Genomic DNA, 25,822 nt, shown 5'->3' with positions numbered 1-25,822 from the left:
GAGTTCAACATCATCAGAGTTAAGCAAAACGAACCAAATTCCAAATGACTGGTGTGCTCCATCAATTCCTGCGGGCCCAACAAAGGTAGCCTAGGCATTCCAGATAAATAGGATAAATGATAACTTTTTAGAAATTTGTATGAAACAAAACAACTATTCACAGAACCAAATAAAAGCCTTCCACTAGATGCTAAAAAATATCTATGGTATATACACATACACAAACAAAATCCAAAGAAGAACAAACAACATAGTGAAACCCCATCTCTACTAAATATACAAAAATTAGCCAAGTGTGGTGGCACATGCCTGTAAGTCCAGCTACTCGGAAGGCTGAGGCAGGAGAATCGCTTGAACCTGGGTGGCGGAGGTTACAGTCAGCTGAGATTGCACCACTGCACTTCCAGCCTGGGGGACAGCCTTCACTGGACTGCACCAATCAGCACTCTGTAGCTAGCAAGAGGATTGTAAAATGTGCCAATCAGCACTCTGTAAAACACACCAATTGGTGCTCTGTAAAATGCACTGATAAGCGTTCTGTAAAAGGCACCAATTAGCAGGATCCTAAAAGTAGCCAGTTGTAGGGAGGATTGAAAAAAGGGCATTCTGATAGGACAAAAATGGAACATGGGAGGGGACAAATAAGGGAATAAAAACTGGCCACCCCAGCCAGCAGTGGCGACCTGCTGGGGTCGTTTTCCACGCTGTGGAAGCTTTATTCTTTTGCTCTTCATAATAAACTTTGCTACCCCTCACTTTTGGGTCTCTGCCATCTTTAAGGGCTGTTAACACTCACTGTGAAGGTCTGCAGCTTCAACCAACTCCGTACACAATATGAGCTATGATTACACCACTGCACTCCAGCCTGGGTGATAAAGTGAGACCACCTCTCTAAGAAAAAATAAATTAGCTGGGTGCAGTGGCTCACACCTGCAATCCCAGCACTTGGGGAGGCCAAAGCGGGTGGATCACGAGGTTAGGAGATTGAGACTATCCTGGCTAACACAGTGAAACACCATCTCTATTAAAAAATATACAAAAAAATTAGCCAGGCATGGTGGCGGGTGCCTGTAGTCCCAGCTACTCGAGAGGCTGAGGCAGGAGAATGGTGTGAACCCGGGAGGCAGAGTTTGCAGTGAGCAGAGGTCATGCCACTGCACTCCAGCCTGGCTGACAGAGCGAGACTCCATCTCAAAAAAAAAAAAAAAAAAAAAAAAGTGAAATTGAGCCGGGAATGTAGACTCGTGGTGGAAATTATAGCACTAGCAGGGTGCTGTCCGTCACTAATCTGATTTCCTCTATACTGAGCGCCTGGAGGCTTATGCGTCCCCTCTCCCTTGACATGAGGCATGGCCTGTCTCAAATTCTGGCGCATGAAATATGAGAGGCGGTGACAAATGTCACTTCGATTCCGAAGCACTTAGTTGCTGCTGCTCCACTTTTCACCACTCTCATCCCCTAGCTGGGACGCTGATGCCTTGTAAGAAAATATCGGCCTCATAAAATCATCTGGATCTCTTAAGTGAAGGGCCCCGCCCATATGGGCCAATCCCTCTTAATAGATAATGTTAGCAAGAAATAAACTTGTGTTGCTTAAGCCATTGAGATGCGGGGTTATCATGCCACTGGCTTCCTGTCCCCTTCAGAGTTCAAGTCCAATTCCTCCCACCATGACCTCTGCAGCCCTGCACCACCCGCCCCTGCTGTGACCTCCCTCGCTCCCTCCGCACTCTTCTGGCTCAGCGCGCTCCAGGCCCACTGACCCCCTTGGCTTCCTTCTGCTGGGTGCCTTTCCCTGTGCATCCGTGCGGCTCCCCCTTCACCTCCCTTGCTCCAGGGTCGCTTTTCAGCAGGTCTTCCTTGGCGCCTGACCACCTACACGTCTAACCTGTGACCATACACTTCCCATCTGCCTTCTCCGTCTCATTATTTGCTCCATGTCCCCTTCCCTAGCAAAATGCGCACTTGGTTCCTCTAGGTTACTGTCTGTCTCCCCACCGGAATGGAGCCTCCCCGAGGGGAGGGCAGCGGGTTTGTGGGCTTTGAGTCCGCGGGGCCTGGCATCCAGGAAGTTCTCAAGGAAACACCACTGAAGAGATGAAGGCGTGGGCTCATGCTGTCTTCCTGCAGCCTGGAGGAAGGATGGACAGCCCGGCTCCATTCAGAGCGGGAAGCTCACAGCGGGCCGAAGTCCCATAACTGGAAGTGACCCGCAGGGCTGAGTCTCTAAAGCTGGTCTGCCCGACTGACAGCAGCACATCTCTGCCCGAAGCCTCGGACCCAGCCTCGCTTCAGGTGGTACCTACTGCCCGCACCCCGCTCTCCAGCCTGGCACAGATTCAACTGGCAGGCTGGTTCTGCTGGGGCGCCCGAGTCGGGCCGCGGCGCCACCTGCTGGACGCACGATCCATCTGCGCCTCCAGAAGCCGGCGGGCTATGAGAGAGGGAGACCCTGCTCAAACCCTGGGACTCAGCTTTGAGGTCCTCAGAGGGTTGAAGTGCGTGCCTCAGGATGTGAGCCAAGAGACAACACCGTTCCCTCGCGTGGTCACAGCGTGGTTAGGCGCTCCAGGGCTGGGCTCTGACAGACCTGGGTTCAGTTCCTGCCTGGACCACTTCCTAGCTGTGTGACCCTAGGCGAGCCCCCGAGCCTCCCATGCCTCATCTGTGAAACTGAAATGACACCCATCAGAACGAACTCTCCCACCTCCCTCCAAGCCATTCTCCATCTTTTCGCTTTGCCTTTTTTTTTTTTTCCTTTATAGCACGTACCACCATCTGACATCTTAATATCCCTTGTTTACTGTCTTGCCCACAAAATGTCAGCTCTAGTGGGGTAGCAACTTAGCTCACTGCTGTATCCCAAAAGCCACAAGCAGGGCCTCCAGGGTTGGGGCTTCATAAAAACACTTCTCAGTTGAAACACACTTTGCACAATGACTGGTACATACTAAGTATTCCATACATGGCATTATTGTCTTCATTATGCATTCATCAATTCATGTATGCATTTATTCATTTCTTCTTAGTTGATTCACTCACATGGTTATTTTAAAAATTGAGGTAAAATATATATAGCATAAGATTTACCATTTAACCATTTTTAGGTGCACAGCTCAGTGGCACTGAGTCCACTCACACTGCTGTGCAGTGTCACCACCATCCATCTCCAGAACTCTTTTCGTCTTTCCCAGCTAAAACTCTGCACTCATGAAATCCTCACTCCTTGTTCCCCGCACCCAGCCCCTGGAAACCAGCATTCTACTTTCTGTCTCTATGAATTAGACTGCTCTAGGGATCTCATGTAAGTAGAATCATAGCGTGTTTGTCTTTTCATCACAAGTATTTTGGAGCCCCTACTACATACAGTAAGGAGTAGGTCTTGTAGTACTAATGTGAGAATTAACTGAGATCAATGCAGGTAAAGCACCTAGCACAGGGCAAGTCACAGATGGAGAGCCCAGATTAAATTAGGGCCCCATCCCCTGTACCTTCCTCCCTGAGCTGTGAGGTGAGGTCCAGCTCTTGCCCTGGCCGGAAGTTCACACTCTTCATTTCCCTCCGTGGCTGCTATACTCTATGTAGACACCAGATGGCCGACTTGTACCATGGAGATGCCTTTGACTGCTGCCTGCAGAGGGGAGCAGAGAGAGATGCCAGGAAAGAGGGAGCCTGTCTGGGACTCGGAGGCAGCAGGAAATGGTTAAGAAAAGAGTGCTGTGGGTGAGACACAGGGGCCTAAATCCCCCAGGGTTTGAATCGTGTAGATAGCAGGGACCCTACAGAGAGGAGGAAGAGAAGAGAAGGGACAGGATGTTGCAGCGAAAAGAGCACAGGAGCTGTTGCTGGATACTTGGGGAACACACTTAACCTAGCTTGGCCACCTTTCTGCTAATGGGTCTTCTGATAGCCGCTCTGCAGGGTTGTTGGGGAGACTAAGTGAAGAGGCTTGCTGAGGCTGCTGGCACACGGCAAGGCTCTGTGGGGACTGATGCACGGGAAAGACAGGCTCCCTCTGGGACCATGACACAGCCAGGAGGTGGGGGAATCTTTATCCATCCTCACGCCAATCCGTCTTAACGCCACTCAGTGAAGGCCACTCCAGCTCCTACTTACTAAGTTTCCACTGCGCGCCAGACCCTAAGCCAGGTGCTAGGCAACCAGGGACGTCAGCATGTCTTCAGTCCCTGTCAAGCCTGCTAGTGGGTGGCACAGGAGAGCCTGCGTCCCTGGGGTCCTCCCCCACCTGCTTGTCAACCCCTACTGCTTCCAGGAGCACTTTGGTCTCCTAAGCAGGAGTGACCAGGCAGGAGATGCCATATGCCCACTTTACAGATTCCTCTCCGCCCTCAGAAACTAGTTTTTATTGCCTACAAAAGTCTTATTTAAGAAAGCAGACACAAAAGATCACAAATTGCATGACTGCGTTCTTTGAAATGTCCAGAAAAGGCAAATTCAGAGACAGAAGGTAGATTAGTGGTTTCCAGGGGCTGAGGGAGGGGATGATGGGAAGAAACTGCTTAATGGGTTTATCTTCTGTGGATGATGAAAATGTTTTGGAACTAGATAGAGGTGGTGATTTTACAACATTGTGAATGTACTGGATTGTTCACTTTAAAATGTTAACTTTACATTATGTCATTTTTTTTTGTTTTTCTTTTGATGGATTCTCACTTTGTCACCCAGGCCGGAGTGCAGTAGCGCGATCTCAGCTCACTGCAACCTCCATCTTCTGGGTTCACATGATTCTCCTGCCTCAGCCTCCCCTAGGATTACCGCCACACCCGGCTAATTTTTGTATCTTTAGTAGAGACGGGGTTTCACCATGTTGGCCAGGCTGGTCTTGAACTCCTGACTTCAAGTGATCCGCCCGCCTTGGCCTCCCAAAGTGCTGGGATTACAGGCGTGAGCCACTGTGCCCCACCATGTTATGTAAATTTGACCTTAATGTTTAAAAACGTGATTTAAAACTATGTTACTGCCATTGTGACCATTAAAGTTAAGGGCTGGGAGAGGTATAATGACCTTCCAAACCTTGAAATCCAAAGACTGGAGCTTTTCTCTAACGATTGAGGAAGGACTGTATCCGTCCATCTGTCTGTCTGTGCATTCATCCATAATTCATCTATCCATCCATTCACCTACTCACCCTTCCATTCTTCCAACATTTATTTTATTATCTGTTTTCTTATTATTCATCCACCAATGTATCATTCCCTCTGTCTACTCACTTACTTACCCATCCATCCATGCACCCACCCACCTACCTGCCTATATCCCCATTCGTCCAACCACCCATCCATCCATCCACCCACCCACCCACTCACCTACCTGCTGTGCTCCCATTCATCCATCCATTTATCCATCTACCCATCAATCCATCCACCTATCCACCCATCCATTCATCCACCCACCCATCAATTCACCAACCCACCCACCCACCTAACTGCCATGCTTTCATCTTTCCATCCATCCATCCACCCACCCATCCATTCACCAACTCACCCACCCACCTACCTACCATGCCTCCATCCATCCATCCATCCATCCATCCATCCATCCACTTACCCATCCATTCATCCATCCATCCATCCACCAACCCACCCACCTACCTGTCATGGTCTCATCCATCCATCCATCCATCCACCCACCCAGCAGACCCTTTAGCCCCTTCTCTGTCTCAAGCATCATAATTTCAATAATAAGCAACTCAAAATCAGTCCTTATCTTCAAGGGGTTCCCGATGTCCAGTGGAAGAGACACACTCTTAAATAATTACAATAGACTATGGTAAATGCTCCCTGAGGGAAGCTTGGGAGATTGTGGGAACACGAAGCAGGGCAGCTGACCCAGCTGGGTGAGGGTAATATGGAAAGGGCTTCCTCAGGGAAGCAACGTGTTAAGTACAGCCTTGAAGAATACACAGGAGGAAACCCAGAAGATGTGTTTTGGTTGGGGGTGGTGGTGGCCAGAAGGGGAGAAAGGTGCTTCTTGCAGAGGGATCTATAAGATCAAATGCCCCTGTGCGGTGCAAGAACATGGCACAAACAAATGTCCAGTGTGGTAAGAGTTTAGCATTTGAGAGGGGAGAGTACAGTGGCCAAAGGATGGAAGAGGGACTCACAGACAACCTCAGAACAGGTGGATGGGGCTTCATGGGTCAAGGCAAAGAGCTTGGATGGTGGGGAGCCATGGGAGGGTTTAGGCCAGAAAACAACCTGATAAAGTCTGCATTTTAGACTAATCCCTTCACTGCAGTATAGAGGCTGGACTGGAGGGGGCAGGCCAGGAGGTGGAAGACAGGGAGGAGCCTGGTGAAGAAGAAGAGGCGTTGGGTACAGGTGTGTTCCTGGTAGTATCCTCAGACAGGACCCAGATGGTCCAGTGACAGGTGTCCTCACTGGACCCTTCCCATTCCAGCAGTCCTTAGCAGCACCCCTTCCAACTGCCAGCAGTGCCCTTGCTGGGATCTGAAGCCAGGGTTCATCACTTTGAGTGATATGCTGGTTGGGGCTTTAGGGTTCTGCCTCTGGCTGCTGCAGGGGCAGGGAGCGGAGGAGGAAAGGCAGCCTGTTCAGGGGCAGGGGTCTGGAACCCACAGGGGACAGGCCCTTCCCCTGTGCCCCTCCTCCTTCTTACCTCCCACAACCCCTCCTGCAGACCATTCCTCACCTCCTTACTCCATTGCCTCCCTCAGAAGGGACCTGACTGTGAGTCTTATTTCACAGATGAGGAAGGAGTGTCTTGCTCCAAGGAGCACACCCAGAAATCAACAGAACTGAGGCTTGAGCTCAAGCTGGCTTGATCCCAGAGCCCCTGCCCATTCAACTCTGCCAATCACTCCCTTAATATTCGCCATCTTGTAAAAATTTGCTACAGAATACCATCCATGCCTGCAAGTCCACATCTATACATCCACAATGAGGAGCAGAATATTTAATAAAATGATAGCCAAGCACGTGGACTGTGGAGCCACAGGGCCTGGGTTGGAATCCTGGCTCTTGGGCAAATTTCTTAGCCTCTCTGTGCCTATTTTTGCATGTACTAAGAGGGATAATGAAAGTGACTACCACGTTGGGTATTGGGATGAATTATTGAGTTAATCTGAATAAGTGTAAAATGTCTTAGTAACAGCTGACATTAATTGAGGGCAGGTGAAGCAGACACTGTTCTTACACTTTACACATGTTCACTAATTTAATCCTCACAACACAGCTCTGTGAGGCAGGCATCAGTGTCAGCTCTGTTTTACAGATGAGGAAGATGAGGCCCAGAGAGGGGAATTAAGTTGCCCTCAGTGATACAGCTAGGGAGTAACAGAGTTGGGATTCAAACCCACAAAGGCCGAGTGGCCAAATCTGCCATCTTATTGATGTCCCCTGCCCCCCTCCAAGCAGTAGTTATGTTCCACAGGCCTTGGCTGTATGACTGCAACCACCACCATCTCCACCATTCATCATCTTGTGGGAACCTCCGGCCCTGCTGCAGGGCGTGATGTGAGTGAGACACAAAGGCAAGGGCCTTCTTTCCCCTGGGCTGGGTCTGGGTACACCCTTCCTTTGCGGGCCTCTGAGAAATGGGCTCAAGAGAAGTGAGCACGGTCCTTCCTTCCCTCCATTCTGTTCAAACAGAAAACCAGAGAAGCCAGGCAGACCCTGGGAGCAGGAGGAGCAAGGAAGCCTGGAGCTCTGCTCGGGCCAAGCCCAGAGCCTCGTTTCCAGACTTGACCTGCACAGGCTCTCCCCTCAGTAACACCCCTAATGGCTAATGTTAGTGACCATCCTGGTGCCATCCTATGGCAGCCCTCTCGGAGGTCCTGGATTCTAATTATCAGGGCCCTGTGACATCAGCCACCCTTCCTCAGCGCAGCTAGAAGGCCCCAGCCCTGAAGGAGTCTAATGAGGGATGCAGAGGTGGGAGGCTGGCTCCCTCACCACACCTTTGCCGCCCTGCCCTACCCAGCGCTGCTCTCAAGGACACCTCCCTGGCCACCTTCACGTTTCATCAGAAAGGGGTTTTAGAGCCGCGGTGATCCTCACTTTAATTAAAAGGAAGTGTCCTCCTGGAGTTGTTGGGCTGGATTTTCTTTTTTTTTTTTTTTTTTTTTCAGATGGAGTCTTGCTCTGCCGCCCAGGCTGGAGTGCAGTGGCCGGCTCTCAGCTCACTGCAAGCTCCGCCTCCCGGGTTCACGCCATTCTCCTGTCTCAGCCTCCTGAGTAGCTGGGACTACAGGCGCCCGCCTCGTCGCCCGGCTAGTTTTTTGTATTTTTTAGTAGAGACGGGGTTTCACCGTATTAGCCAGGATGGTCTCGATCTCCTGACCTCGTGATCTGCCCGTCTCGGCCTCCCAAAGTGCTGGGATTATAGGCTTGAGCCACCGCGCCCGGCCGGCTGGATTTTCTTTTCCTCCTTGGAACATTTGCTCAGCCTCTGAGCCGGAGCCTGGTGCCTGGTTAATTGAAAGTTACAGATGAACAAGGACATGGCCCTCTTGGGAAGGGACGAGGAGAGGCAGAAGCTGGTGTTGGTGCCATGCTTTTCTAGTGGGGATGAGGGTGGCCATGGCCTAGGCTTGTGGGGAGAAGGTGGGCAGGGTTCTAGAGGTACTGCCACTGGATCAGAGCAGACCCCACTCCAGACACTGCAGACCCTGACAGAAGTCCCAGGCACCAAACACCCGAATTCTAAATAACTTGTGTGCTCACTTTCTGCAGAAAAATGACAAAATAGAGCAAAATGAAGAGCCCACAGTGCTCCAGGCCTCCTGCCAGCTGGAGATAATTGTCAGTAACACCTGGGCATGTACAGCCTTCCGGAACTTTTTGTACCCTTTGCACAAACAAATGATTTTTATTGCCTCCTGTCCTTGATTATAAAAGTGATAGATGTTCATTGGAAACAGCTTGGAAAATAGCTTCTTAAAAGTATATAAAAACTTTTAACCATCCACCCATAATATCATACCCAGAGGCTGGTGTGGGCCTGAACATGTGCTCTGGAGTCAGACAGTCCTGGCCTTGGTGAGGACCTTACTTTCCTATGCCTCGGTGGTCCCAACTGCAGAATGGGAGTGACACTGTTGCGACTATCTCATGGGGTTGTTATGAGCAGGAAGGCACCATCGCATGTCCTCCCAGCCTTGCTCAATAGATTCAACCAATATTGCTGCACACATCCTTAACCCTGGGGAGGGTTCCTTTGGGTGTATAATAATATCATGCAATACAGCACAACTAATACCGTGTGCATATAGTTTTGTATTCTGCTTTTACTCATCCTTGAATTTTAGACACTTTAGAAAAATGATACTTTTTGTCTTACAGTCTTACTTTTAGTGACTGAGTCATGTTTCATGGACTGGGAGTGTCATCATTTATCCGACCAACCCTATTGCTGAACTTCTGGGTGGATTCCTTTCTTTTGTTGCCATTGTTAAATGTAATACTGCAATGCATATTTTCGAGTACAAATTTGAGTCAAGGTCTCTGAGTATTTCCCTAAGAAAGAGATTCCTAGACGTGGAATTGGTGAGTCAAAAAGAATACACAGGCCAAGCACGGTGGCTCACGCCTGTAATCCCAGCACTTTGGGAGACCGAGGCAGGTGGATCACCTGAAGTCAGGAGTTCGAGACCTGCCTGGCCAACATGGTGAAACCCCATCTCCAATAAAAATACAAAATTAGTCAGGCATGGTGGTGGGCACTATAATCCCAGCTACTCCGAAGGCAGAAGCAGGAGAATCACTTAGACCCTGGGAGGCGGAGTTTGCAGTGAGCTGAGATTGCGCCACTGCACTCCAGCCTGGGTGACAGAGCAAGACTCTGTCTCAAAAAAAAAAAAAGAGGAATTCTTACTAAATATTGTTACCAAATTATGATCAGAAAGCTTAAAAAAATTAATCTATGCATCTGTACTATGTCTCTGATGTATTTATTTCTCTGCATTCTGATGCTGCCAGTTATGATTTTTGAAAGATCTGTAGACTTGATGGACGAGGAAGATCTTTCTGGTTGCTTTCAGTATTTGGTGACTAGTGAGTATTTTGGTATTTGATGATGAGTATTTGGTAGTTGAAAGAGAAAGTTTCTCATCTGTTTACACCTCTGGTTTCTTCCTTGTAATTTTGGGACAATAATATTTATTTCATGGAGATGTTGCGAGGATTAAATGAGTTAATATAGATGAAATTTTTAGAGCCCTTCCTGGCAAATGCCAAATAAACCTTAGTGGGTATTGTTATCATTGTTGCTGTGGTTGCCAAATTCCACAGGCGTAATTCAGGGCCTGTCTCCTGATGGAAAGAGTGCTGTGTGATTTCATGGAAGTCTCTTGTCCTGTCTGGTCCTCAGTTTCTTAACCTGCCAGTTGGGGCTGAGAATACCAGTGTTACCTGCTTTGGAAGGTTGTTGGAAGGACTGAACAAGGACTTGCCTCTCCAGAGGTGGGCGAGTGTGGGGGTTTACCGTCTCTCTTACTTCTGGCTTCACGGGCCTCAGGCTCCTAAGAGAGAGTCCAAGATGTCTTCCTGGAGGAAGAGCACCAAAGCCAAGACTGAGAGAGAAGTTGGAGTTAGGCTGCTGGAGGGAAGGAGGCAAGCCCTCCAGGCAGAGCAAACAGGCTGTGCAAAGGCCAACAGGGGAAGAGCAGTAGAGTTTGGGGGAACTTCGTGCGGCTGAGCAGAGACTGGGTTGTGGGTGGCTGGGAGAAAGGCATGGTGAATAGTGAGAGAAGCAGCAGGAACCAGAAAACAAGATCTTAGCTGGAAAGCTCCCCAGACACCCCAGCCCACAGTGGTCTCCACGTCCACTGAACTGTCCAGTTCCTCTTTTGGTGGGTCATCCCTTGTATTGTTATTCTGAATGCTCACCTCTAACTCAGGAACAACTAGAATGTCCACTCCGAGGTGGGGTGGGGATTTTCTAAGCTTTTTCTCTAAGCCTTGGTGTCCTGGGGGATTAGATGGGAACAATGATAGTCCCCACCTCTTACAGTTGTGCTAGTGTCAAGGTTGACAACAATGTCACCTAGGCTCAGCCTCCATCTTTCTGTTTTGCCATCTAGGGAGGCTGGCTCATTTCCTTGGCATCATAGATGCCAGCAGAAACTCCAACATCTTCACTTCACCTAGCTGTGTGGAGAATCAGAGAAGGGGGAGGCTTCACTTCAAGCATATGCATCTTGAACTCTTAATCGAAGCATAACATATATAAAGAAAGGTGTAAAAAAAAAAGCATGCAGCTCAGTTGCTTCCCTGTAACTAGCACCAGCTCAGCCAGCAGAATATCACCAGCCCTGCAAGAGCTCCTATTGCCCTACCTTCCAGTTGCTACCTTCCAATAAGCGCCACTGATCTCCTGAAATCTAACAGCACCGTTCACGTCAGCCTGCTATGAGCTCTATAGAAATGTGATCATGCATTCTGTACTTTTAGTGTCTTTTCCCTGCATTATATTAGTGTGATTTACCCTGTTGTGTGTAGTTGCCGTTTGTTAATTCTCAGTGCTGTGTAGTATTCTATTGCACGAATACATCACAATTTGTCTATTCATTCTTCTGTTGACAAACATTCGACTGTTTTCAGGTTTTTGCTATTATAAATAGTGCTGCTATGAACATTCTTGCACATATCTTTTGGTGAACATTAAGAATACATTTCTGGCTGGACACGGTGGCTCACGCCTGTAATCCTAGCACTTTGGGAGGCTGAGGCAGGAGGACTGCTTGAGCCCAGGAGTTCGAGACCAGCCTGAGCAGCATAGCAAGACCCCATCTCTACAAAAAATAGAATAATTAGTTGAGCATGGTGGCATGCCTATAGCACTTTGGGAGGCTAAAGTAGGGGGATCACCTGAGCCCAGGAAATGGAAGCTTCAGTGTACTTCAGCCTGAGTGATAGAGCAAAACACTGTCTCAAAAAAAAAAAAAAAAAAAGAAAGAAAGAAAGAAAGAAAAAAGAAAAAAAGAATGTGTTTCTGTTGTTATGTTAGGCATATATCTAGGAGTGGAATTGCATATATTCAACTTTAGTAGACACTCAGGCATCATGCTTTTAAAACACATCATTATGAAAAGTTTTAAACATACAGAAAAGTTGAGTGAATAATAGAGTGAGCACCTGTGTACTTAACCATCTAGATTATACCATTAGCACTCTGCATTTTACTATAATTTATCTTATCTTCATAGTTTGTCCATCCGTCTATCCATCTATTCATCCATCTCTCTCTCTTTCTTTTTTGGTCCAGTATCTACTTATAAGAGCAAAAACCTTTCCAGTTTCATTTCCCCTTCTCTCATCCTCACACCTCATTGGCCATAATTGCTCCCATGCCCATGACTCCACCGATCACTTCCAGGGAAATAGAGTGGCATGATTGACGTGGATCAGTCATGCCCTGGAATGAGGCCCCCGCCCCTCTGTAGCACAAGGCCACCTGATACCTGAACAAGATCAGAGTCTGGTATTGAGGAGGAAGAGGGAAATGGCTGTTGCTTCACCATTCAACTGAGTTTTTCACACCATCTCCAGAGACCACCTCGACAGGCAAGAAAATGGGCTGTGTGGGACCTGAGCGTCCCCCAGGGAGAGGAAGCGTCTCCTGCACCGCTGTGAGTGGGAGCCGACAGTTGGCTTCCTTGCCTCATTTGCTCCTCCTGATGTTCCTCTTGGGCTTTAGCAGTTTCAGGGAGCTCAGGGAGCAGGGGGTAGATCAGCTTTTCCCATCAGGGCATGAGGGAAGCAGGATGCCTGGCACCCAGCCCTGCTTTCCTCGGCAGGCCAGGTGAGTTGGAGCTGAGCCCCGACCTGTCCCTAGGGTTCTGACCTTGGGGGGTGCTGGTGTCAAGTTGGAAGAGGCAGGGTGGAGCTAAGAGGCCGGCCCCTGAGCGCTTAGCATATACCATATGTGCCCCGGCACGTCCCAAGTGCTCAGGACATATTCTGCTAAGTCAGTGTTTCCAAGATTGATCCTGGGCTTTGGGTAAATTTCTGCTCCTCCCAAGGTCTCAGGTTCCTAATCTACAAAAATGGGAAAGTAAAGAAACAGAACAATTGATAGAGCAATCTCTGTCCCACCTTTTTAGGGTTTCTTGTCTCTGGACCAGGAAGCAGTATCCGTCACCTCCTCCAATCCTTCCTTCACTAAAGGACTAGAGAGAAAGAAGACCTCTGGACCTGTGGGTCTCAAAGTGCGACCCCCCGCAACCAGCAGCCTCAGCAGCATCTGAGAACTTGTTAGACACACACATAGTCGGGCACTCCCCAATCCCAGGCCTCCCGATTCCAGTGATTTCTATGCAGCTTGAGAAACTCTGAGGTCCCCAGGTGACACTCACACTGCTGCTCCGGAACTGTACTTTGGGAACCCCTCAACCCTGACTATATGCTAGAATCAATAGGAACTTAAAAAAAGGTGAAACTCAGCCTCACCCCTAAAGATTCCGAGTTGATTGATCTGAGATGGAGGCCTAGGTGGTTCCAACCTGGAGCCACGGTGGAGAACCATTGCTTTCAAAGTTTGGGGGGATGCTCTGTCGCTTAACTATCTACCTACATTTGTGTAAGCGTCAGTTCATTCATTCTTTTGCGTGTATACTTGTTTCTTTGTTTCTTTGGGGAAGCATGTTTAATGTGCCTTTAGGTATTCTCACTGGTTCTTCCAGCCAGCCATTGCAATCCACATAGTTGTTGAACCTTTACAATGCAACAGGCATGTGCTCAGTGCTGGGGAAGCAATGTCAGGAAAAACAGTCCCTGTCCTCATGGGATTGACAAGTCTAGCTGGGGAAAGAAAATGGGAAGAGATTAGTGGGGTACACTTATGCCCAGATGGGCAAGTCCAGAGGCCCTAAGAACACAGTGAGGAGGGCCTGGTGCAGGGAAGGGTTCTGAGAGAGAGGATGCTCCAGAAGGTTGCAGTGGGCAGAGATCACCTCCAGACTCCTTTAGCTCTTATGCAGGATAGAAACCACATTGACATCAGGCAGATTAACAAGAGGAAAGCGTACACTTTGTATTAGTTTTACGTGTACCCAGGGATCTTCACAAGAAAGTGAAGTCAGAAGTGGCCAAAGCAAGATGCTTTTATACTTTTTGGACAACTATAAACTTGAGAAGATATGACAGGACAAAGAAAATTTTGATAGGAACAACAAATTTTCTAGGGGAGCCACTAGGAGATATATGGGGTACTGGTACGTGGAACTAGTGGATGTTGAGGGTTACTATGTTAAGTATATTCAGTCATATTTATCCATCGCAGCCCCTAAGTCTCAGTCTGTGGTTACAAGAGCTATTTTCTTACCCTGGTATGACAAAGGGTCCCCCCTCCCTCCGAAGGAGTCTTTATCACTTGCTATATGCAGGAAGAGACAGGTCAGCTAGCCCTTTTGGAAATTACAATTACTCCAATGTTTTCAACTCAAAGTAATCAATATACCAATCTGGCACATTTTGTGATGGTGCATCCTTCACTCCTCCAGGGATCCAGGAGTAGAAGCAGGAGTTCATCAAGGAGACCAGAGAGTCAAAAAGGGCACATCTGGCAGAGGGCAAAGTCCTCTACATCCTATGTTCATGGATTGGAAGAGAAAATATTGATAAGATGGCAATACACCCCAAATCAATTGAAAGATTCATGCAACCTTATCAAAATTCCAGCTGTTTTCTTTTTTTGTTGTTGTTGTTGCACAAATTAGTAAGCTGTTCTTAAAATTCCTATGGAATTTTCAGAGAGGAGAGCAGCTAGATGAGTGTGTATGGGCAGCTAGATGGGGCTAAGGGTGGAAGGCCAGATCAGACAGGGCCATGCAGGGTATGGAGAGAAAGTTGAACTTGATTTTCAGCATGGTAGGAGACAGTTGGAGGGTTTTCAGCAGGTGAGTCACCCCGCCTGGCTATGCTTTAGAAAGAGCTCTCTGGCCATGGGTTGCAGCATTGAGTGGAAGCTGGCCTTGCGGCTGCCAGGTGAACCCTAGCAGTGGTCTGGCAGGAGGAGCTGGAAAGAAGAGGCCTGCTTTGAGATATATGGGGCAGGACAGGGAAGAAGCCCAGGTCAGGGCCCCACATCACAGGCTGTGGGGGTCTGGGGCTGGGGAGCCGGGGTCTGGCTGCGGCTGAGGAGGTGAGATTCTGAGTGTCCCAGCTGGCTGTCAAGCCCCATGTGGGGCTAGCCCACATGACCACTATTAGTTTGTTTGGGGGTCTCCTCCTTCTTTAAAGTCTAATGAGGCCATGGTTTTGTTGCAAAACAGCTTAAAAATTATTTACGTGCAAGGGCCAATTTAAAGTGAATGTTTCAATGGACCAGGACTTGGCTACATGAGGTAGGGGTGAAAAGAGAGCCAATGTGGGTCTTACCCTGTGTCCCAGGTCCCTTCTCCCATTGGACCAACTCAGAAACCACCTGCTGCCAGCAGAATCATAAAGTCAGGCCCTCCCAGGCGTCCAGCCACCATCCTCTTACTCCTGTTAAGGTGGGGCCCTCTGCTTGCACACCTCCAAGGACAGGGTGCTCACTCACTACCAAGGCAGCTGGTTCTATTGTTGGACAGTCCTGACCATGAGAATGTCCACTTCCTTAGGTACTGGAGCTTGTCTCCTGAGGTTCCCCTTTTACCTCCTAATACACACACCTTTGGCTTCTCTCGGGTCACAGAGTACTCTGCCCCTTTTTCTTTCATGCACGCATGTGTGCATTTATTCAATGTTTTTTTTTAAAGCAAGTCACTTCATTTCTGTAAGCGTCATTAAGTGGGAGTAATTAGACCTGCCTTATGGATTTTCATAGGTATTAATGACACAGAGGTTAGGCAGCACTTAGCTGGTGTGTATTGCAAAATGTTGGCTCTCAGGAATAGGAAACTATTAATAAAAGTGGATCTCTTTTAATCATTGGCATGTGGTAAATTTTGTGCCAGGCCTGGAGACACAAAGACAAATTAAGACACAGTCTCCCCCAACAACCTTCAGTCCCTGAGAGGCTCATAGGCTGGGGTGGGAGGAGCACAGTGCCAAGGAGCCTTGGAGCACAGGAGGGTGCTCAGCACATCCTGGACAGGCTCCTGGGAGGTGACTTCTCAGCTGGGACCTGAGGAGAAGTTTACCAGGAGAAGAGGGGCAATGACAGGGATGGGAGTGTGTGAGTGGGGACGGGTCCTGGTGCAAACTAGAGCCTGCTCATCCTTCCACCATCCCCTTCCCCACCGTAGGAACCTGTTCCAAACCCTGTACCTTTCTCATCAAATGAAGGTGACTCAGCTTCTTCCTAGAATGTTTGTGTCTAAAATAATTCCAGACTTAGAAGTTGTAAAATTCAGTAGGGCACAGTGGCTCATGCCTGTAATCACAGCACTTTGGGAGGCTGAGGCCGGTGGATTACTTGAGGTCAGGAGTTTAAGACCAGCATGGACAACATGGTGAAACTCCATCTCTGCTAAAAATACAAAAATTAGCCAAGTGTGGTGGTGCACGTCTGTAGTTCCAGCTACTCAGGAGGCTGAGGCAGGAGAATTGCTTGAACCCAGGAGATGAAGGTTGCAGTGAGCTGAGATTGCACTACGGCGCTCCAGCCTGGGCAAAAGAGCAAGACTCCATCTCTGAATAAATAAGAGAAGTTACAAAACTCATATAAAGAGTTTCTGTGTACTCTTCACCCAGATTCCCCAAATGTTATTTTCCACATTTGCTGGCTTTATCATTCTCTCTTATGCTCTCTCTCCACACACATATTACATATGTATATAGTGTATTATTTTTTTTTCAGAGAGAGTCTCACTCTGTTGCCCAGGCTGGAGTGCAGTGGCACAATCTCAGCTCACTGCAACCTCTACCTCTCAGGTTTAAGCAATTCTCCTGCCTCAGCCTCCCGAGAAGCTGGGATTACAGGCACCCGCCACCATACCCAGCTAATTTTTGTATTTTTAGTAGAGATGGAATTTCACCATGTTGGCCAGGCTGGTCTTGAACTCCTGACCTCAGGAGATCCGCCCACCTCGGCCTTCTAAAGTGCTGGGATTACAGGCATGAGCCACCGCTCCCAGCCTATACCATATTATTTTTTTTCTGAGTCATTTAAGAATAAGTCGTAGACAAGTTTCCTCTTTAGCCTGAATACCTCAGCATGCATTTCCTAAATAAAGGACATTCTCTTACATAACCACAGTGTATTGATCAAAATCATGTAATTATCATCCATACAATATTATTATCTCATTTACATATCTTATTCAAGTTTCGTCTATTGTTTCACTAATGTCCTTTACAGCAAGAGAAAATATATTGTCTCTAGTCCAGGATCCATTTCCAGATAAAATTGCATTCGTTGTTGTATCTTTAATCTGAACAATTCTTTGGTTTTTGTCTCTTATGACCTTGACATTTTTCAAGAGCATAGGCCTGTTGCTTTGTATACTGTTCCTCAATTTTTGTTCCAGGATTGCTTTTAACGGTATTTCTTGATGTGATGTGTGGCTGACTTTCTCCACTAGAAAGGCTTGAGATGCTTATTAGAATGTAATTTCTGGGCATCAGCCTAGACTTCCTGCATCAGAGTGTCTGGGATGGGGTCTGGGGATCAACTTTCTGCCCAGCACTCTCTCTGATTCTTATGTGCACTGCTGGGTTAAAGCTTTCTTCTTCTGAAATGCAGCTAAGGGTTTGTGCACTGGGCTTCTGGGCTGGAGCTTCCTGGCATGGTCCTTGTGAATTCAGTCTGTGCATTTTACCCTGAAGCCCCCTGCAGGCCCAGGAGGTCAGTGCAGGCCCTTGTCTCCAGAGGGCTTGGCAGAAGATGTGGGGCTAATTTCTGAAGCTAAAATCACCTTTGCAAAAATTGTAGTAGTAAGGGAATCGAACATACCTGACTTCATCTTGCTTCTACCAGGCTAGTTTGCTTTTGCTCATTCTTGTGCGGAGGCCATAGTAGCCCCTTCCTGGAGCTGTTCCCTTCTTTGTTTGAAAATTGCAATCTTATTTGTAAAGACTAACAAAAGGTAACAAGGTTAGAATTATGCTAGAGGCCTACAACTTTGCTAAAGAATAGGTTGAACTATAACCATCCATTGCTTGTTTAGTTTGCTTTTCTATAAGTTGCTTACTGCCCCAGAGTCACATAACCAGAGGTCGCAATATTTGTAACTTCCCCAACTGCTCCTATAGATAACTTTACTATTGTGAAACCTAAAGGACTAGTACTTGAGATATTTTTCAGATTTAGCATTCCAGGAGATCAAGAGATGCCACATGATCTGAAATCCCCTCCCAGGAACTGACTCAGCTGCTCAAAGACAGTTTAGAGACACCTGTGATTTCTGTCCCCAGCCAATCAATTGTTTCAGTTTCCCAGTCCTCTGCCTGCCCAAGTGCCCTTAAAACCCATAGCTTCTGAATTCTTGGGGAGGCAGATTTGAAAAACATCTCCCATCCTTCTGTTTAGTTACTTTGTGATAATTAAACCCTTTCTCTACTGCAACACTGCTGTCTCAATGTTCTGGCTTTTTCTTGCAGTGGGCAAGAAGAACGCCTTTGGGCTGTGGCAAGACTCCAGCAGGAAAGGGGCAGAAGCCCCCCATATTGATGCCACGGGCTTTTCCTGATCCCTCTCTTGCCTTAACTCTGCCTGGTCTTAGATCTTTGCCTTATACCTTGTGCCATGTTTGTGACCATGGAGGCCACTATGCTATAGTGGAAGGATCTGGGCTCAGGTGTTCAGTCCCATGACTTTGAGCTGTGTGGCTTTGTGAGAAAAAGTTGTTTTCATGAAACATCTGCCCCCATGACCCAAACACCTCCCACTAGGCCCCACCTCCAACATTTGGGATCACATTTCAACACGAGATTTGGAGGAGATGAACATGCACACCATATCAAAAGGCCAATAATTACCTGCAGTGTTCACATGTCCAGCTAATTTTTTAATTTTTCTTTTGTAGAGACAGAGTCTCACTGTGTTGACCAGGCTGATTTCAAACTCCTGGCCTCAAGCCATCCTCCCTCCTTCACCTCCCAAAGTGCTGGGATTATAGGCATGGGCAACTGTGCCCAGCCAGCATCCTGTTTTTGTATGTGTCTTATTTGTTTGGAAGACTTATTTTTAATATATTGAGGATATTAACACTATCTTATGTATGTTGAAAATAAATCACAGGATGTATATGGATAGATATATGTGTATGTATATGGGCGTGTATATGCATATGTACATGTGTATGTATATCTATATGCAGAGATATAATTAAAAAATTAGCTGGATGTGGTGTCTCATGCCTGTAGTCCCAGCTACTGAGGAGGCCAAGGCAGGAGGAAGGCTTTAGCCCACGAGTTCGAGGCTGCAGTGAGCTGTGATTGTGCCACTGCACTCCGACCTGGGTGACAGAGTGAGAGCCCATCTCTAAAGAACAACAAGATGCTTATGAGCTATAAATTCACAAAATAAATACAAAAGGCCAGAAAGGACATGAAAAAAAAGTCCAGCATCAGTAAGTAAAATCCAAAGAAATATAGGCTCAACTATTAAGATATCTTTAGCTGTGAAATTGAAAAAGATTTAAAAAAAATAATAAGACCTAATTTTGGAAAAGGTCTGGGGAAATTGTCACTACCATATACTTCTGAGGGGAATAAAAATGGTCACCACTTTCCCTGAGGACAGTTTGGTACCAGGTATGAACAGCCTTAAAAATGCACAGACTGCGTAACTCAGCGATTTCACTGCTGGGAGTTTATTAGAAAGAAAGAGAGATGTGTACAAAACTTGAGCTTCAAAACTGTGAGCCATTTTCATGATCTGTATTAGTTGGATCAAAGGTCATGGTCACCTAGCCCAGAAAATGTTTACTCCTCAAAGCAACCTTTTGTTTTAAAGAAAGAGAAATACAAAGTCTGCAGTCAAACATTTTGTAAGACATAGACCCTACCTGAGGTCCTGAACATGTGAGGGTCCCTGGAAAAGTCAATGGGACATCCAGAACCTTTTTTTTTTTTCTTCCATATTATAGAGCCCAGAGGAAATCACATAATTACAAACCATCCGGGTAAGCTGAGGACCCCAAATGCCACATTTCTTTGCTTTTGCCTGGAATGATATCAGCTTAGTGCTGTCACCCTGGTTACCTCATGCTAATCAGGAGCTCTAATTAGCAGCCACATCTGATTAATAAAAAGGGGGGAAACAGCTTAATGATTAAGCGACAGTTTGGTAGACAAAATCCTTCAAAACATGGGGCTCTGGGTGGGGGATGGACCCCGATTAAAAAGGTTCTTCTAAGGGAACATTTTAGGAACCATTGCTGTAATAACACCACTATTTTTTTTTAAGTGCTCAGTTTGGGCTAGGCATCATGCTATGTTCTTTCCTTGTTTTAACTCATTTCACTTTAACAGCAATTTTGTGAGGAAACTGGGGCACAAAGAGATTTAAGCAACGTGTACAGAGTTGCTGAGAGAGTGAACGGCAGAGCCGGAACTCACATGGAGAGCTGTCTGACCCCAAAGCCAGTGCCCGCGATGGCTGTTCCATAGCCATTCCTTGCCCATCCATTCATTCATTCATTCATTCATGTATTTGTTGAGCTTCTACTGTGTGTCAGGCACTGTTCTGGGCCTCTAGGACACAGTAGTGAATTAACAAAAGTCCTCATCTTCCCAGAGCTTCCTTTATTTTTATTTTATTTATTTTTTTGAGACAGAGTCTTCTCTGTCGCCCAGGCTGGAGTGCAGTGGCATGATCTCGGGTCACTGCAACCTTTGCCTCTTGGGTTTACTTGATTCTCCTGCTTCAGCCCCCGAGTAGCTGGGATTACAGGCACCCACCACCATGCCCAGCTAATTTTTGTATATTTAGTAGAGATGGGGTTTCGCCCTGTCGGCCAGGCTGGTCTCGAACTCCTGGCCTCAAGTGATCTACCCACCTCGGCCTCCCAAAGTGTGCTGGGATTACAGGCGTGAGCCACTGTGCCCGCCCCAAGAGCTTCCTTTATAGTGGGGGGAGATAGAGATTAAATTAGTAAGCATGCGAATGCTGAGAATAATAAAAACAAAGCGGGGTGAGGGAGCAGAGAAAGATGAAGGAGCATGTTATTTTGGCTAGGGTGGTCAGGGAAGGCCTCTGTGAGGAGGTGACAATTGAGCAGAGACCTGAATGAAAGGAAGGAACCAGTGATGAGGACAGCCGGGGAAGAACAGACCAGGTAGAGAAACCTCAGACTCTTATTTTCCAACTGCCCTACAGTGAGTGGTCTAAGGTCCGTTCCCGTAACAAAGTCCTGATTCCATCATATCCAGTGGTTCCACTTCCCAGGCTGAGCCTTGACTGACAGAGAGTTAGTGAAGATAAATGTGGCGACATGTTAACAACTGGCAAATCTGGGTGAAGCGCAGATGTGTCCGTGGAACTATTCTTACAAGTCATCTGTAGAATTCACATTTTTCTAAATACACTTTAAAAAGATAAAAATGTTGAGGAAGGAATCAGTGAGTGAATGAATGAGTGCCGTTGTTCACTACATATGCTCCTGTTCTCCTGCAGTTTTAGATCTTTATTTAGTTGACCCCATGCACAGCGAAAGCACCTCCCTCGTGGAGCACACAATCATTTCCTATGACTCTAAGACTCTGGGGAGGTCCAGTTCTGTTTTGTTGGGTTTTGAGCCCCAGTCTCTCTCTGCTAGGGAAAAATAGTTCTGTGTGTATGTGTTGTTGTTCTGATGAAAGAGGATATTGTGCCCCCACCCCAAAGAATTGAAGGTCTGATGTTGTATATCATAGAACCTTTATTATTTATCCTCTAAATTCTTAGAAACTTACATAACGCCCGTGCTCTAGTTATGACACCATTTATAGACATTTAAAATGCATCTTCATTTATAAATATTTTACATTTGGTCCATAGAACAGATAATTTTACTAAATAATACTGTATTTTTTAAAACAGGCTCTGTATATACTTTGAATATGTATATATTACATATATTTTTTATATAGAGATAGATTTACTTGGTGTTCTGAGAATAAATCCTTATTGCAAAAAAAGCATATATGATAATACAATATTTCCCCCCCCGGGCAAATACTAAAAAAAGTTACACATATTCACAGTTCTCACAGTAATTGTACGACACTTAATATTGTGCTCTATAAGATAGGTTTGGATGGAAATCAGTTAGGGGATTTCTTGCCAAACATCTCACTTAGAATTGCTTACAAACATTAAATACACTGCATTTGTCTCAGAGAGACTTGGTCTCAGTTTCACATTGAAGAACAAAGAGAAAGTTGGAAGTCTTCCTGCCCTTAGTCTAAAGGAATTCACACACAGATGGGGAAGTAGAACCATGAGACACAGTGATGGGTTCCTGTCATTCTAAACCCTATCATTTAATAATACGTATGCATTCTGATCATGGATTCACCAGCTGGCACTGGGGATGCCTTGGCAATGAGACTAATTTACAGATGACCTCAGGAAAAGGCTTCAGATTTCCTACACAATATCAAATGAGACCTACGTGCCACACGTGAGGATGAATGTGCATGTTGTGCGTTCATATGTGTACACATATTTTTTTTTCTCTACAATAATGTGCTTAATATTCTGAGGGTAATATCTTATTGCAAGAACTGGTATGCTGGTCACTTTCGGATGAGAATGACAAGAGATTAAAAACCCCACAGTCACAGTTATTTACCATAGTTATTAAGGATTAGTCATAAAACACAGCTTGTGAGCTAACTAGCTAAGGAGCTACAGGGCACGACGTATGATTTGCTACGTGGGAACCCATCTTCCTGGCAAATGAGACACGTGGAGCTACTGGAGCTTGCAAGAAACTGTCTTCGCTTGAAGTGCCGCCGCCACCACGGAGCCCAGTTCCAGAAAGGTATAAATCATACTTCCCAATGAAGCATTTTGAATCTCGGAAGCACATTGCGGGGGATCCTCTGGATTAACACTAGCTCCTCAGTTAGTGGGCTGGGTGGGTTTTAGTGGCAGTGAGGAGACTCCCGCTGAGGAATTTCAAGGAAGGTGAGGTGGCAGCAGCTTGGGGTGGGTGGCAGTGAGGGTGGTAGTTTAAGAAGGAGACCGAAAGATAACTGTGGATCCGTCTTGACTGTCGGACAGATCCTTCACCTTGATTTCCCCTACAACTGTTTTGTACTCTGTGAAACTGGGCAGCTTAAGAGAAACCAGAGCTCCGGTATAGGAAGTTTCCCCAGTAGGACTGAGGCCCCTGGAATGGCGATAAAAAGAGATCAATTGTGCTTGTGGCAGTTTTCCAGCAAGCAGGGCTTGTCTGGATGGATTGCACTGGGCCAGGTCCAATCAGAATGGCCCGGCGGGGAAGGGACAGGGACATCGGGCTGCAGAACGCTCATTCATTCGGGCGGCGGGGACAAGGACACTCCACAGACTGCAGGAGAAGCGGCCCTGGGAATATCGACGGACGCCCCTGGGTTTTTTTTTTGTGTGTGTGTGTCCAGCTGCCTTGGGAAGGAGAAAACCAAAACAGGAAAGCCAGAGCTCCGCTGACTTCTGGTACTTAAGAGCAAGCCGTTCCCGGGAAGTCCCCATTGTACAAAATGCCCTTTTCCTGTGCATGGAGAAGCGTTCAGAGGGAAAGTAACTCCTGCAAAGTCCGAGATAACAGTCATGGGTTTCGGCAGTAAGAGAACAGTCAGGAACAGGTTTAAAAGCCAGGGGCACATGTGGCCTCGCTGCATCACGCTCCCTGGCGGGATAAAAATGATCTACCGCGGCGGTTACCAAGGCCGATCGTGGGACGCTGATGGAGCCTGGATTAAAAAGGTCACCAGCCCGCCGGGTGCCGGAAGCCACCGGGTATCCTTGCCCATGGCAGGGCCCACCTAGGGGTCTAACTGTCCTCCCACCTCCCCTTTCTGCGTGGTGATGGTGTCTGGACTCGCCACTCGAGGTAGGTTGAGATGGAAGGTATCCTCAGACATCAAGTGGGGGTCGCACTCAGCCAGGTCGGGGGGTGAGAGTGTCGGGTCGGCGAGCGGCCCTCACCCTAGATGTAGGCCTCCTTGCTGGTGGAGCTGCCGGCCTGGGGCTGCTCAGGACCATTTTCTGGGCGAACGATGTCTTCGCTGGGTTGGACCATGACTTGGATGCGCTGTGGGTACCGGGGAGGAAGGCATGAGGCTCTCTGGGGAAAATCCCAGGCTGGGATGAAGGGGAACCCGCCCCTTCCCTCTCCTGCCCTCTCTTCAAGTGCATCCTGTCTGCTCTCCCTCCAAACTACACCCAAACTCCAGCCACATCCGCACATACTGCACCCCTGCCACAGCCCCTCTCACTTGGGTTACTGCAAAAACTCCCAGTCAGCCCTCAGCTTCCACTCTCGCCTTCATTCCGTCCTCTCAGCATCAGGAGAGTTCTGTGAAAACCAGACTCAGATCACGCCCCTGTACTCCTCAGGACCCACGGAAGGCTCCCATTTCACCAAGAGGCAGCGCCAAAGTCCTCCAAGGCCCTACACGCTCCCGGTCCTCAGGGTCCTCTCCTCTTCCTCACGCATCCACCCCATCTGCATGGGACTCCCCGACGCCCCGCAAACACAGCAGGCATGCTCCCGCCCCAGGGCGTTTGCACAGGCCTTGCCCTCTGTCTGGCACAGCCTTCCTCTCAGACAGCGGCAGCTTGCTCTCCGCCTCCCTAGGTCTTGGCTCAAATGCTTCGCCTTCTCAGTAAGGCCTCACCCAGCACTCCCTAAACCCCCTACCTACTTGATTTTTCTCTATAGTGCTCCTCCCCACCTCACATGCTTTTATTTTGTTAGTTGCTTATCTGCCTCTACCAGAATGGGAGCTCCAGGTGGGTGCAATTACTGCTTATCTTGTTCATGGCTGTGTCCCCGGCACTGACAGTAGTGTCTGGCACATCATCAGGGTTCCATCCATGTATGCTGAGTGGACGGATCCCCCACTGCCTTCGTCATCCTGCCCCGTCAGCTCACACCCTGGCCTCAGGTATGTCTTGGCCCTTTCTACCGCTGGGCCTTTGCACAAGCTGTGCCCTTTTCCGCAAGGGCATCCCCTTAACCTCTTGCCACGCTAAGACCCAGCTGCTATTTGAGGCTCTTCAGTGGATCATGGAAAAGGAAAGCTTTGGAACTGCATTGGGAAGAAAGGGCTGAAAGCCCTGGCTCTGCTCACAGCTCCCCAAACTGGGAACCTGCTTACTCAACCCCTGTGGTTCCTCAGTTTCTTCATCTGAGGTTGGAGGAGGATGGTCCAGTAACTCCACGGTGGCACATAACCTGCAGCCCAGCTTCCCTGTGCTTCGGACCTGAGAGCGCTTCCCCTGGGTCTGGCAGGTGCATTTCCCAGGGAACTACAGTGGATAGCCACTCATCCAGGGCCTTCTGGGGCGGCCCTCACGCTCTGACTCTCCACTTCTCCCAGTGGCGTCTTTTCAGCCTGCACACACCTCATCAATGTCTCTTTGTGTGGCACCTCCAGCACTTCTTTGCTTCCCTCACGAATTCAGTGCAATTTTACAAAGTGCGGGCGTGGACAGAGAACCCTATGTGATGGTGAGGCCCCTGCTGCGGGCAGCAGGTCTTTTGTGCTTTGTCTTTCCTTGCGGGTAAGATCACATGTTCTCTATATCAATCCTACAAATGAGATCTAGAGTGAGCCCTGAGCAAATGTGATCCCACCCTCCATCTGTTGCAAGCCCTTCATGACACCCCATTGCCACCAGGATAAAGTCCAAAGTTCTTGTCCTGGTTTTCAAAGCCCTACATGATCTGGCTGGACCTGCTTACATCCCAGCCTCATCTCTTGTCACACCCTCTCCTCAC

At 47.8% G+C, this 25,822-nt stretch overlaps 1 protein-coding gene across 3 annotated transcripts in view; it reads right to left on the bottom strand.

Moving 5' to 3' along the window:
* Positions 1-23,452: 23,452 nt before the first annotated feature.
* Positions 23,453-25,822, bottom strand: part of SLC6A1 (solute carrier family 6 member 1) — a 43,547-nt gene continuing 41,177 nt past the window's right edge. For 2 of the 3 annotated variants that reach the window (XM_033210675.1, XM_033210676.1), the window contains one exon: positions 23,714-24,130. In XM_033210675.1, coding sequence (XP_033066566.1) covers positions 24,026-24,130 — 105 coding nt within the window. In that variant the 3' untranslated portion in view covers positions 23,714-24,025. Of the gene's footprint in view, positions 24,131-25,822 lie in introns of all 3 variants that reach the window. The other variant, XM_033210674.1, reaches the window with a different exon arrangement.

This window comes from Trachypithecus francoisi, unplaced genomic scaffold (genome assembly GCF_009764315.1).
Source record: "Trachypithecus francoisi isolate TF-2019V2 unplaced genomic scaffold, Tfra_2.0 Lachesis_group0, whole genome shotgun sequence".
NCBI classification, from domain to species: domain Eukaryota; kingdom Metazoa; phylum Chordata; class Mammalia; order Primates; family Cercopithecidae; genus Trachypithecus; species Trachypithecus francoisi.
This window is presented reverse-complemented; position numbering and strand designations above follow the sequence as displayed.